This window comes from Zalophus californianus, chromosome 4, assembly GCF_009762305.2.
Source record: "Zalophus californianus isolate mZalCal1 chromosome 4, mZalCal1.pri.v2, whole genome shotgun sequence".
Lineage (NCBI taxonomy): Eukaryota > Metazoa > Chordata > Mammalia > Carnivora > Otariidae > Zalophus > Zalophus californianus.
In genome coordinates this window covers 5,381,833-5,396,198 of record NC_045598.1, presented here as the reverse complement: position 1 = coordinate 5,396,198, position 14,366 = coordinate 5,381,833, and the positions used below count along the sequence as shown (strand labels likewise).

Sequence of the window (14,366 nt, the reverse complement as noted above, 5' to 3'; positions counted from 1 at the left end):
GTCTTAGGACCATGGCTCCCCACAGCTGGATAAACCGATCGACATCTCCATTCTTTTCCAGGGAGGTAGATTCTGGAAGCCAGATCCCCGGAAAGGCTAAGGAAGCCAGCAAAACGCTGGCTCGACTGTCTGTATCCCCAGGCCTTCTGGTCTCTTTGGGGCCCAGCTTGGCCAAGAGGCCTTTCTTTGAGGCTATGGCTTCGGGAGCACAGCCGCCCACATCCAAATGATGTGGTAGGATAATGTGAGTCCAATACAATCCTCTGAGGAACTAGGGGTGCAATTGCCCGAGTGGGCCAGCCAGGCAGTCTCTAGGCCCATCTGCAGGATTCCTGCATTCCAGCAACAACCAGGAGTTGGGGCTGAGAGCCATCTCCACGGGGTCTGACATCCACACGCCCTTTGGCGCTAACTCATAGTTGGTTACTGCCTTTGGGCTCACCCCCAGTCCCTGCACCCCAACAACAGAAGGCAAGGCAGGCAAAGCAGGCCCTGTACTTCCTCTTGCTGCACAAGGAAGGGCAGAGGTGGGGGAGGCACAGGACCTCCTGGGTCAGGTAGGAGTTGGAGAGCCTCCTGGGCCTTCCTGTCCTGCCCTGGACCGGGGAAGGTGTGGTGGCTCTGAGCTCAGAGACAGGTTTGGCACTTTCTCATCCAGAGCTTTCAGCCACTTCTCTGGGTTCTTTCAACTCACGTTGCTCCTTCTGCCTGAGGGCCTCCCTCCATGTGGCTTCCTCTGCCTGGAATGTTCTGCCCCACCTTTCACCTGGCAGGTGACACAGCTGCCCACATCCTTTTTCTTGACACCCCCTCTTCTCCTAGCCTCCCTGGGATCACATCTTCTCATCTTCTTCCTGACTTGCTGGTTGCTCCTCCCCAGGCTCTTGGTCAGCTCCTTTCTGTCTGACATCCTAATGTCTGGGAGAGCCCACGGTGGGCCCGCACCCTCCCCCCTCCTTTATCTACACTCTTCCATGGAGCAATGGCAGGTAGCCCATGACTTTAAATTCCATCTATGAGCCGATGACTCCTAAATTTTATCTCCATTCTGGACTCTCCTTGACCTGCAGACTTTCACATGTATACTTGGTGACTCTAACAAGGCAATGGAGCACGATGGGACCAAAACCAAACTCCTCACTCCCCATCTCCCAAACCTATTGCTTCTTCATACGCCTCCATCTCAGGGAATGATCCACCGTACTCCAGTTGTTCAAGCCCCAAGCCTAGGTATGACCCATCATTCTCCCTCATCCTCCATGTTCAAATCATCTGCAGAAGACTTGACTCCAAACCCCAAACTGTGTCTCTGGGGGATCCTTCATTACCGGCCCGTCGGGGTCCCCATTGTCTCTTGCCTGCACTGTGAGAGCGTCAGGTGGCTGCGGGTCTCAAAAACATAAACCCGAGGGTGTTGACTCCTCTGCAAAAAACCTTCCCGTGGCCCCCGTTGTCCTTAAGATAAAATCCCAGCTCCCTGCCTTGGCTGATGGGCTGCACGTGGCCTGGCTCCTGCTCACCTCCCTGGACCCCTCTCATTCCCCTACACCTTCCCTTCCTCTGCTCAGCCACAGGCACCTTCTCAGCTCCTCCAATACGCCAGGCTTGTTCTCTCCCCGGGAAACTTGTTCTTGTTATTTTCTCAGCCTGGAATGTTCTTTCCATGCTCTTACTGTGGCTGGCTCCTTTCCTGTCATATTGTCTTCCCATAGAGGCCTCCTCGGATCCCCCCAACCTGAAGTAGCCACCCTGGCACCTTCTACCAGGCCACCATTTTAAGCACCCTGATATTTTCCTTTGTGATTTGTTTGTTGTCTTTCTCTCCCACTGGAATATAAGTGCTGTGCAAATAAAGGTTCCCTGGACCCTAGAGCAGTGTCTGGTGCACAGTACATGAAGAACCAATGGCACCTGGTGGAAGTAGGCAAGACGAGAGGCCAGGAGACTGGCTTGCACACATGAGGTTACGTTGGGCTGCATGAAGGTGGTGGACAGGGGATGCGGAGAAGAGAAATCGGGGGTACAAAAGTGCCAGGATGGTGATGGGGTGCAGGGAGGGGGTGGCTCCCGGCTTCCTGGGGTGGGGAATGGTGTAGGAGATGGAGGGTTGCAGGGGGACAACAAAAGAACAGTAGTAACATTTGGGACATGTTGACTTGGCCCAAGAGAAATCTGAGCAGAGTTGTCCCGGGGGGGCAGTTAGATGGATGGTTCTGGATCTGAGACGAGGCATAAAGGAGGAGATATTGCACCTTTAGCTTTGTATACCATAATGGGAGCCCTGGGTGGGGCCAAGCCCTCAGAGAGAAGAGAGTGGCCCAGGAGAGAGCACCCCATTGCCTGTTCACGGCCATTCAACTTGTGGGCTCTCAGGACCTCTGACCCAATTGACTGCCCCATACCCTTGTGAGGTCCTCCAGACCCTAGGCTCTGTGATGACACCCTCTCCTGGTCCCTCCGCCTCCTCTGACTGCTCCTTCTCAGTCTCCATCACAGGCTCCTTCTGGAATGTTCTGTGAATGTCCGTGTAGCCTGCTCTCTCCTAGGGCACTCTCTTCTCCCTCTGCCTCAGAATGTGACCTTATTGGGAAATAAAGTTTTTGTAATTAGTTAGTTACAGATGTAAGTAGTTATAATGAGTTTCTACCAGATCAGCTGGGCCCTAATCCAATGATCGGTACCCTTATAAGAAGAGAAAATGGGGACACAGAGACACACAGAGACAAGGTGCTGTGTGGTGACAGAGGCAGAGATTAGAGTCACGTTGCCGCTAGCCAAGGAATGTCGGGGACCGTCAGCAGCCACCAGAAGCTTAAAGAGTCAAGAAGAATTCTCCTCTATTGCTTTCAGAGGGAGCATGGCCCTGCTGACACCTTGATTTTGGACTTTCAGCCCCTAGAGCCTCGAGAGAATATATTTCTGTCTTAAGCCTCTGAGTCTGTGGTCATTGGTTACAGTAGCCCCAGGACACTGATGCAACGGTCAAGGATAAGTTGGCTGAGCCTCCCACCTTGATGCCTCATGATGAGGCAGGGAGCAGGCAAGCCCATCCTACGAGAGCACCCACATCTGCCCGAGCTCTGGGGCTCCCTCCACAGATTTTCCTTTGCTTCCTGCAGCCAGGATGAAGATGCAGAGTCTGCCTCCGTGGCCTCTGCAGATGCTGGGCTTGCTTCTCAGTGTTGGTTCTCTGCAGGGCACCATTTGTCACTGCTGCAAGGAGGCGGGTGAGGCCCAGCTCCAAGGTGACCCATTCCCTGCCACACAGAGGAGCCCTTCACAGATCTATCTGCTGTGACCCCAGCTGCAAAGAGCAGATCACTTCTCCAGGAGGCATCTGAGGACCAGGCCCCTTGGTCCCTGGCTAAGGAGGGCGAAGGATAGACACCCACCCCCAATCTGTAACAATGTCGACCCCACAAAGACTGATTATGGGAAGAGTGCCCATGCTCTGAAGCAAGGCACTGGCCGGGCAGGCTGCAGCTCAGAGATGGGGGTATTCCTCCCACTCAGCTTCAAGTCCCACGTATAAGATCAGGTCAAACCAGCTGCTGTCTTGTCTCGGGAGTGAGGTCTGGGGCACACAGAAGCAGGTTAGCTCATGCAAAGAAGTACCCATGAGCTAACCCACTCCAGATGAATGCCAGAAGGCTCTGGGCAGTACCCACTTCTTCCTTATGGGGAGGACCCCTATGTCAATGCTCCTTAAGCTTCTCCTCCGAAGTCCTCCTAGGCACAGGTGGGGGTGGGCCCACAGGCACTGGCTATAGATGGACTTCAAGGCAGCTCTCCAAAGTCAAAGACAATTCACTCCCGCCGTATGTCTTATCTTAAAAACTCTTGTGAATTTTGTATTCAACTCCATAAAATCAACTGCCTTATTTTTAGTAAAACAGTGACATTCCACATGATTTACAACTAAACTGTTTGGCTCTGTGCATGTTCTCCCATGTGGACAGCTCAGCATCACTCCACAGGTGCAGAGGAGGGTAACTGGGAGGTGGACTATGGGTCTGCAGGAGGGAGGGAGCCAGGCTGGGAGCAGCTGCTCCAGAGCACCCTGGAGAGTCACTACAGGAGGGAGAAAAAAACGCCCGGAGGCTTCTGGGAGCCAATCTCGCAGCCAGAATGGTGTCTCCTATTGCGCTGGGCTACCCTCAGGGTCTCTAGGTCAGTGTGTGGTCTCTGGCTCCTGGTGGGCGGAGCCTGCTATCAGGGGAGAGGCTCGCAGGAAGACAGCCACACGGGCGAGGAGGGCCGGCCCCGGAGGTAGGGGGCCGAGCCAGGGACCACCCCAGCTACACACCTTCCATCTGTTAGCATAGAGGGTTGGGTCAGAGCAGAAGGCCAAACTGGGAGGCCAAATCTTGCTTTTCCTTCTCTCTACCTCCTTAGTAGGGAGTAGCTCTCCCTACTCTCAATCTTTCCAGATGTCTAACCCTGAGGCAGGCTGCCCTGGAGGCTGGCTTACTGGATAACCTCCTCTGGCCCTGGTGGGTGCCCACCCTGCTCTGGGTCTTCCTATGCAGGAAGCAGGCACCTAGTGGCTGGAGTCAGTTCTAGCCCCTGCTCCCCACTCTGCTGGAGATGACAAGGTCCCTCCCCTGCCCCTGAGGGTCAGCAGGAGGCTTGCCCTGGTGGCCAGCTGGTGAGCCCAAGAAAGCTGCATCCAAGCCTCACTCCAATCCTCTCGCCCAGCAGAGGCCCAGCTGCCTGAGAGGCAATTGAAAATAGAGTCTAAGTCTAAGCAGCTTAGTGGGGTTCCAAGAAGGGGGCCAGTGGGGTGGGGGTGGGGCCCAAGGTACCCTGGGGCTTCTCAACCTGGCCTTGGGAAGAATTAGATGGCTGCAAGTGAAAGAACAGGGCACCCAAAAGTCCCACTCATCTTCTATTCCAGGGGCAGGAGTCACTTAAAGGTGTCCCAGTGCCCTTGGTGAGATGGGAGCCCCACCCCCTCGGCTCCAGAGCCGCAGTGTCAAATGGCCCGGGTTTATTCTCTTTGCAAACACAGGCACAGGGAGACCATCTAAACGGACAGCACATCCTCTCCCTGCAAGCACAGCCCCGGCTGTCGGCTGTGTCTGCAGGACCTAGGGCAGGCAGAAGAGACATTCCCCAGAGTCCCTCCACAAACGTCTCCAGAGTAAACTCAGTCGGCCTGCCTCTAGCCTGGAAGAGGTCCCACTGCCTTCCCAAATGCACAGCTGGCCCTCCCCAGACACTCTGGGATCAGGCCCTGGGAAATCTGTGCTGAATTTGCACCTTTGGGGTAAGACATGGTGAAAACGGTAGCTCTCAGAGTGGCCTGGCCAAAGCCAGCCACCGTTCCATCCACCCCGTCAGCCCTCGCTGCCCCCTCTCCCTGGGATACTCCTTTCCCTCTTGGCTCAGCTGCTGCCTGCTCAGGCTTGATGTCTTAGGTCTGGAAGCCTTCCTGCCCACTGGGCTGGATTAAGCTCTTTTGATGTGTCTGGTGGGCACTCATTCACTCACGCATACATTCACAGGACAAAGACGTAGTGTGGCCCACAACCTGTGAGCCTGTGCTAGGCAGCGGGGGTCCAGGCAGCCAGGGCTGGGGGTGGGTGGGTAAGGGAGGAGAAGCCACCTAGGGCTGGCGGAGGAGCTGCAGCTCCCGGGACTGGAAGCGCTGCGCTTCCCAAGGTCTGCCCGAGCTAGTTAAGTGGCCGAGGCAGCACCCCCTTTCTTCTTCCCCTACCCATCTCCTCCCTCGGTCTCCGCCTGCATGGCTGCGCTCGGCTGAGATTTTGGGGCCACGGTACCGAAGCACGTCGCCGGAGGAGATCGCCCCCGACCCGGCCCAGCGGTTCAGACCAAGGCGGCGCCGAGAACAAAGGCTGCGCCCCGCGGCCGCGCGTGGGCGTTTGGGTTTGCGGCGTTCCTCGCTCGTGCCCCCGCGCGGCCTTCCGTCTGGCAAACATCCATTTTAAAAATCAAATGAAGGCAGAAATCCTCTTCCCCAAACGTTTCTCCCCCGCTGGGATGGGGGAGGGGCGGAGAGCGCCCCCGCGATCGCGGGCCGGGCGACGGAGGCGCAGGCAGGGCGGGCAGCTGGGCTGCGAGCGCGCGGCGCTCCCCGCGGCTCGCTGGTCCCGCCGGGCTGGGCAGAGGCCCGGCCCCCCGGGTGCGCGGTGCCCTGCCGCAGTCGGGCAGGCGCGAGGCGCCCCTGCATTGCAGAGCGCAGGGGTGGACGCGGGGGGGGGGGGGGGCGCGTGCGGGCGTGCCTGCGTGCGCGTGCGTGCGTGTGTGCACGCGCGCCGCCCGGCCGCCGCGCCCCAGTTTGCTCGGCGCCGCAGTCCCTCGCCCCCTCCCCCCTGCACCCCCTCTCCTCCCCCTCACCGCCGCAGCACTCGCGTCCCCACCCCCCAGCAGCTCCCAGGGCCAATCTGCCCAGTAACCATGGGGGCGGGAGGGGAGAGAGGAGCTGAGAGGGAGGCTTCCGCTAGCCTGGTCCCTGCAGCGTCTTCCCCCTCCCAAGCAAAGTTCACTGCCAAGCCACGGGGTTGGCCAGAGGCCCGTAGACCCCTACCCTCGGGGCTGTCCCAGCTGTCCCCTTGGCACGAGGCCGATTCCGCCCTGGCGCTGCGGCTGCAGTTCTGGCACCCCTCCCCCCACGGTTATTATTTATCAGGCTGGTGAAATCCTGCGAAACTTTTCCTTCGGTTGGTAAGGCACTTGTATTCGTTTAGGGATACCTTCTGGTCACCTTCCCTTCCCATTACTTTGGCCAATACCAAACGGAGAGGGACTCACGAGGTCTTGCAGGGGCCCTGGTCTGTTCTCTGTAATGGGGTGGGTCTCTCCCGTCTTTTCCCCAACTTGTCATCTCTCCTGTGTATTTTTCCAGGGGCTGGAGGATGCTTATTTCAACTGGAGGCCTCTGGAGGTCAGAGCTCCAAGTCCTCTTGGGGAGGGGCTGCTGGGGAGCAGGTGTCCAGCTTGGTAGCAGGCTCATTGCCTAACGGACCTGGTACGGTTGAAGACTCAGAAATGTGTTTGTAATGAAGCAGCGGTGGTTTTCCTTCCCTATGGTCTCTGTCACAGCATCCTCCCCTGCCAGTAACCCCCTGGTATAGCTTGCTCTCTGGGCTTCCATGGAGGGGGGGTGGTGGCTGACGTTTCCTGTGCTCCCAGGCACTGCCTGGCTGAGGCTTGGCTCTTGGAAGGGCTCCATCTCCCAGGAAGGTCCTACATTGGTCCCAGTATCCTCCAGTCCATCCTGGTGAGATGACCTGGTCACTCAGGGAGAGCCAGGACTCTGCAGAATACCCTGCTCCATTTCCCGTTTGTTCTGCAAAGCTCAAACCGGATTTCCTCAACGGGAGCCCCTGGTCACCCTGCCCTTCTCTGTTACAATCCTGCAGGTCATCCTCACAGCTCCGGCTGGCTCCAGGCTTGCCCAGGGTGGCTGCCAAGACCAGCCTGGTGCTCCCACGGAGCTTCTGCCAGGGTGCAGATGCCTGCTGACCCAAAGCCGCCTCTGGGAATAGCTCGGAGGGTTCAGTGGCCAGAGTGGCAGCCAGGCACCCTGTCACTGCTGGAGCTGCGCGGGGATGAGGCTGAGATTTGCACATGGGGTGGCTCAGGAAAGCGGCCCAGGGCAAGTGCCCAAGCCCAGAAAATCCTCCAGCAGCCAGCAGCAAGGGGGAAGTCTGAGAGTTCATAAGGCAAAGGGCTACAGTGTGCAGGGGAGAGGTGCTTAAGGAAGTGATCCCTGCAGAGGGCCCAGGGGCAGCTTAGTTAAGGCCCACACCTCAGGCTGATGAGTGATGAGTACCCCACAGACTGGCGCTTCAGCAGGCTGTCCTCATACTGACGTGTGTGCAGCCATCCCTTCCACTCTGTCTGGGGGCAGAGAGTGGACTACCAGCTCAGCTCCCCAGGCCAGCTCCAGGGCTCCTGCTAGGCATGCTCAGAGCTGGGAAGGGCAGCCTCTGACCTAAGCATCCCCCACCTGTCTCTGGCAGCTTTTCTCTGCAGAGCCTCTGGTGCCAAGACTCACTCATGTTCAAGGCCAGTGGCTCTCAGAGAGCCATCCTGGCACAGCAGGTCCTGTCTCCTCCATCTGAGCCTACTGGGGCTCCCTGGCCCTCCACCCTCAGCCACAGTGATGATCCTGCACTTGTTTCACATGCTCTACGGGGCAGAGGCTAAGGTAGAAACAGCCTAGAAGCTGGGGGTGACAGGTGGTTGTGGGCTTCCGTGAGGTTTGGTTTGTTGTCCCTAAGAGGCAAAAGCACTTAATGCACAGCCCCCCTCCCCGCCCCCCGCCCCGTCCAGGCCTTGGAACATGAAAGGAGCTGAGCCTGAGCCGCCTCTCCTCAGCTGCCCACATTGCTTCCATCTCTAAGAGGCTCGGGACTTGGTGATGGCCTCCGGGGGCTCTCTCTTCGAGGACACCATAGAAACTGGCTTGGCGGGGGGCAACAGAGGATGCTCAAACCCTGCTTCTCAGGATCTGTCCAGAGAGGGACCTCTTAGCAACTTGGGGCTTTGTCTGGCCACTCAGATCCCCTGGCAGGACTGACAGCTGCAGGCCCAAATTCATATACTTCATTCTGTGCGGAGAGAGACCCAGATTGGGGGCGGTGACCCAGTTCGTCCTTCTGTGGTGGAGACTTTGCCCCAAGTGGATGTTAGGGAATCTGAATGCTTCCTTCTTTTCTACACCCTGTGCACAGGGTCCCCAAGTGTCCCTTTTCCCCAGCACCTGGCAAGGTGACCCGAGCGCTGTTCTTACCGTCCAATGACAGCCAGTCATGCTGGGAGGAGGGGAGTGTGGGCAGGGCCCGAGCTTTGTACTCAAACACCACTGAGTTGGAGATGATCTGGTTGTTGAAGGCAACTTGTAGGGTCACAAGACCAGTGTCATGGGCTGAAAGCAAAGGAAAGAGAGGTCAGGCCGAGGGGTGGGGGTGGGCACCCTTCAACTTGATGTACCACACGGGAACCTGGAGTGCCCCCTCCCCACCCCCCTTCAATGGGTGACCCCCAGCCTCTGCCTGCTCGTTCCTTGAGGCCCAGATGTAGTGCTTCTTCTTCCAGGAAACTTCTCTGGACCCCAGACTCAGGCGCCCTGTGATCACTCTCATACCCCATATTGTAATTGCCCGTTTGTTCCTCGGCTCCCCGGCGAGGGCAGGTACTCGGAAGTCAGTGCGGATTTGCTGAATGAACGCATGAATGAATGGTCTGCGACCCTGCCCCATGGCTGCCTGACTTCTCCCCCATCCCATCCATCCTGGATGGGGTCCAGGTACAGCATTTGCTTTGGAGTCTTGGTGCTTGTTTCTCTGTTTCACCTTATCCTACAAGCTTGTCCTGATGCCTTCCATGTATTTTCAGAAGTTCCTCTGCCTTCCTGACAAGGGAGGAGCCTCAGCCACACCTGTTAGTCTGGGCCCAGGCGGGGCGATCTCGGGTGCTGGCATGAAGCTTGCAGCTTCCTCCAATGCCTAGACGGTGGGCTTTGGGCAGGCAGGCCCCTGTGGGTCTCATTAACTGTTCTGTCCCCAGCACAGGGCTCAGTGAAGACTGTATTGCTTGAATAAACAACTGGGACATTCTCACTGTTGGCAAGAAGAGAGCCCACCCCTGGCGGAAACCTGCTTCATTTCTGGGGCTAAAGGGGATGCACGGCTCCTGTTGAAATCTTGGGGGCTGTGGCTCACAGAGAGGGCCCCCGGGGGCCAATATGGCCGTGCAGCCTGCTCACCCCACCAGGCCTTGTCCTCTGGTAGACTCAGGGCTATGTGCTCTCTGCCCTGCTTTTTTGGAACACCAGATACCAGTGCCCAGGGCCTCCCCAGGACAGATTTCCAGGGAGGACGCACACGGGGATCATGTTACTGTTTGGGCTTTTGCTTTGCAGTTTACAGACTTGAGAAGGCTGTCCAAGTCAGCTGCTCCCCAGGGCAGAGTAGAGCTCCAGCTTCCCTCTGAGGCAGACCTTACTTCCCATGGGAAAACCAGCTTGTTGACCTGAGCCCTCTGTTCATTCCAGGTGGATGTATGATGTCACTGTCCTCAGAGCAGATCTTCAGGACATCACTGCCCCGGGGTGACCCGTGGGTTTTCCCCTCTGCTTTCCATCCTGGTGTGGTCTCTTAGCTCCGGACCAGAGTTGAACCAGCTGGCTCCATGGTGGGTGGGGGACCCTCCCATAGGACCTCCTGCAGTGCCTCTCTGGGCAGGGGTGTTCAGCCAAGTCCAGAACCTCTGGAGGCCCTGATGGCATCCCCAGGCAGACTTCCAAGTTCATGGTCACTCATCCTCCCTGGAGATTTGCCTTGTTTACCAACAGGGAGAAAGGGCAGCCAGCACACATCCCATCTGAGCCCGCTCAGCTCTGCACCTCTTAGCAGGCCTCTTGGCCTCAGCTGGAGGCTGGGGAGCCCAAGGTTTCTCTGATGTTCTGACCCCAGGGGGCGGGGTGGGGGAGGCTCCTCAACCGCTGCTCTTCTCCACACCTCCCGGCACTTGTACAACCTGTGATGCTAGAATGTGGCCAATCGAAAGCATCCCATCCTTCCACAGAGAGACAGACGGAGAGAAGAGGACCTCTCATAGTCTCCGGGTCCCGGACCAGTAGCTCGGTGCAGGCAGGCCGTCGCCCTGGACACGTCCTCGGCTCTCTCTCCCTCCCCTCGTTCAGTCCATCAGCGAGTCCTGGCCCCTCCCCTTGTCTCCATCTCCCCTGCCACCACTCTAGGCCGAGCTGCCAGGCTTTCTCACCTAGAATCTTGCTGCAGGCAACCTCAGGCCACCCGAGACCTACCTGTTCCTGCCGGGATGGTATCAGGGGGCCACATTCCAAAGCCCCCACCTGAAACTGGTGGGAATACGTTGCCCAGGGAACTCCCCTCCTGAAGTCAGGAAAGATCACCTCTCTGCCTGCTTCCTACGGTTTCCCTGTTTCTGTTCTTCCTACCAGCAATCTGTTCTCCCACACATCCAGAATCATCTTTTAAAGACATAATTTAGATCACATCACTTCCCTACTTAAAACTAATGGCTTCCCATTGCAAGTGAAACCAAATCACACTCCTTCCTGTGACTCAGAGGGATGGACATGGGCTGGTCCCCTCTTCCTTCTCCAGCCCTGCTGTGTTCGGCTCCCCCCACCTGTTCCACTCTCCCTTCAACTTGCTTGGTGATTTCTTTGTCTCCTTGTTTCTTTTTGTCTCTTGCAGTAAAATGTAAGCTCCGTGAGAGCTGGGCACAGGTCTGTCCTGATCAGCTCTTCATGCCCAGTGCCAAGGTCAGTGCCTGTCATGGTACATCCACTCAACCATTTGTTCAATGAATTGCTTCAAAACACAGTGCACTTGCCCACCTCATGTTGAATTTCACCCCTTGCCTTTGGTGACCTCCCAGGAATCCAGGGTGGGGCTGTCCCGCCTGCCAAGTCTTCTGGTTGGTGGCTTCTCCTGTCTCCTCCTGAGCCCAGGGGGCCCTTTCCTAAAGTCCCAGGTCTTCTGTCACCACCCTTTCATCCTGAGCTCAGTGCCCTGACTTGGTTGTCTCTCTCCTGTGCTTGGAGCACCACTGAGATCTTGTAGGGCGCAGACTCCATGCTGCGTGTGTTCTGTGGCCAGTGACGGTGGGGGACCGTGTTCCTGGTCAGGGTCTGGTCTCCTCATCAGGGTGCCAGGCTCGTGAGCCTGGCGCATGGAGCACCTTCATGAATTGAGTCTGTGAACCAAGTGCTTCATGGACCTTCCTTCCCCTCTGCTCTCACCTGTCTGAGAGCTGGTTTTTCAGATGTCGAAATGGAGGCCCTGAGAGATCAAGTACGGAGCTGAAGTCACCAGATGGTAACTGGTTGATCTGGGATGTGCCGTGATGCGACTGGTCCAGCACCCAGGATGCGCCAGGCCCCGGCCTGGGACATTGTCCAGAGGGCATGCAAAGGCCAGTCTTTTTTGTGGAGGGGTCAGATAACCTAGGACAGGCAAGGTCTGGGTCCTCAGCCAGGCAAGAACCAGGTACAGGAAGTGGCTTCCATTTATAGGCCAGGAGAGTCCTGTTCCAGCAGCAGGTGGTGAGTGGACAGTGTAATAACACGCTGCCCTCGCCCCCTACCCCCCTGGAGTAGAGGTGGTGGGGAGTGGTGGCTGCGTTAGCCACGCAGCCCTGAGCCGTGCTAGGCTGACCCAGCCTGGGCTGGCATCCTGAGAGCTGTGCTCCAGACCAAGCGGGGCTGCCGGGAGCAAAGGAGGCTAAGTGGGTCCTCTGGAGCTGGCCAGGCAGTGATGGGGGCAGAGCCAGTAGGGGAGGCCACCACGGGCACCGTCCCTGGCTCCCTGAGATATTTGTGGTGAAGGAGATGCTGAATTCATGTAGGGGCTGAACCCGTGAACCCAGTTCTGGAGCATTCTGCTCTGGGCTGGGGTGGGGGTGGGGGGGTGGCTGCACAGGGAAAGGAGAGAGAGAAGGAAGAATGTTCCATGTAAATCCAGGAGCCCCAGGCTGGAGGGATGGTGTAGGGGGAGGCAGAGAGCTGGGGTGGCCCAAGGCCCCTGTCCCTACTTGTCTTCCCTAACCCTCAGCCTCCACAGGGAGCACGCTCTCCTTTTGTAGACCCCTGGCTTCGGATAACACGGGGTAGGGCTCTCTCTCCATTCATTGCCTGGGCAAGCTGGACAGGCCATCCCTGGAGCTAATGTCAGCCAAAGGGTCTTCCCAGCACCAGCGCAGGGATCGGAAAACAAGAACCCTAGAAACAGATTCCTTCACAACTACTGATCTCCTTCTTGTGATGTGCCGGGGGGGGGGGGGGGGAACACCTCGTGACCAGGAAAGACACAGATCCTGACCACAGGGAGCTGGCAGGCCAGAGGTCAAGGAGTCGAGCACACAGGGACATCAAGCTAAGCAGATGACGATGAGGGAGGGAGGGTGAAGGTCAGAGCCCAGGGACAGCAGAGGGCTCTTGCCCCTGAAACTGGCAGCAAATTACGTGCACGTGCCTTTTTCTGGGCGCAGGGTAGATGGCTTCACATTCTCAAGGGAGTTTTTGCAGATTATTCTTAGTTTGACCCCCCCCCACCCCCCCCGCTGCCACTAGGCCTTCTCCATTCCCCTCCGAGCTGCTCAGTGCCCCGGGGCACTGACCCTGTGGGCCACATGGCCTGGGCTCGCTCTTGCTCTCGCTCTCCTGGCTTCTGGTGGTCTGGAACTGTGGGAGGCACGGGCCAGAGGAGGGCTGCCTGGTCACTCTGACGCCAGATGTGGCTCCTCTCGGGCCCCTTCCCCGGCCTGGCTTTCCCCACCAGCTCCAGGAACCTTTCAGGTTGAGGGTGGTTCTAGCTTCCTGCTGTGCCCAGTCCTGGGTGCGTCAGCCTGGCTTACTGGCTGTCCAAACAGTCCATCATCATCGCTTCAAAATCCCAGCTGAGCAGGCCTTGTAGCCCTGTCTGACGTGAGCTCCATGAGCCTAAACTGATGACATTATACCAGTTGGTCTGGGGCCCCTCCAACCCAGCAGAGGACACCGAGGCTCAGAGTAACGACGCGACTTGTCCCAGGTGGCTCCCAGGCTGACCCTCCATGCAGCACTCCTGGGGCCCCCGCACCCATGGTGGGGGCCAGTCTCCTCACCTGGGCAGTAGCAGCGCAGAACCCCGGGCTGAATCAAGGACGCAGGCACTGAGATCTGGTCAAACAGGCAGCTGTAGTTATTGCTGGCTTCTTGCCATGGGCCTGTGATGAGAACCTTCACTCCTCCCTGGAGAGGACAGAGGAGAGGAATGTCAGCCACAGAGCGAGGGAGGGAGGGACGGGAAGCGGGCTTTCCAGGGTGCCCCCGTCCCACGTGCGTGGTGAACGTGCACACTCCTGGACTCCAATATGCCCTGACTTTCGAGAACCGCTGTTTCAGGATGGCGGCAGGAAGACCAAGCCTCTGGGCAGGGGTGGGGGTGGGGGGTGGGGGGAACCCGCATGTTCCTTGCCTTCCTCAGTTGGCATCCAGCATGGTGACCAGCGGTTCTGACCCGTGACCCTCTCCTACGTAACTTTCAGTTTTAGGCAGAAGGCAGCACAGAGTTGTTCAAACCTTTTCAGCACAAGATGCACCTGAGAACCGGCCGGGCAGGAGCCCTGGAGGGAAGGGGAAGGGAGGGAGGGAGCTTTTTCTGTCATTTACTTGTGGACAGTTTTCGGGAACCCCTAGTTTTGAAAACAGGCCTGAGCATGTTAGTGTCACCCCAGGGATGGGGAGTTCTGGTGGGGAAATGGTGAGAGCTGCAGGATCCCCAGGGTGTAGTAGGGATGATGGGAGAGGGGGCAGGGATGAGAAAGGCTGCAGAAGCAAAATGGGGAAGAGGGCTCAGAGTGGGAGG

At 57.8% G+C, this 14,366-nt stretch overlaps 1 protein-coding gene across 12 annotated transcripts in view; it reads right to left on the bottom strand.

Moving 5' to 3' along the window:
* CAMTA1 (calmodulin binding transcription activator 1) overlaps positions 1 to 14,366 on the bottom strand; it is an 869,134-nt gene that overhangs the window by 69,342 nt on the left and 785,426 nt on the right. For 11 of the 12 annotated variants that reach the window (XM_027625467.2, XM_027625476.2, XM_027625430.2 and 8 more), the window contains 2 exons: positions 13,624 to 13,750; positions 8,762 to 8,896 (listed from right to left, as the gene is read on the bottom strand). In XM_027625467.2, coding sequence (XP_027481268.1) covers positions 8,762 to 8,896; positions 13,624 to 13,750 — 262 coding nt within the window. Of the gene's footprint in view, positions 1 to 8,761; positions 8,897 to 10,798; positions 10,938 to 13,623; positions 13,751 to 14,366 lie in introns of those variants that run through there. The other variant, XM_027625522.1, reaches the window with a different exon arrangement.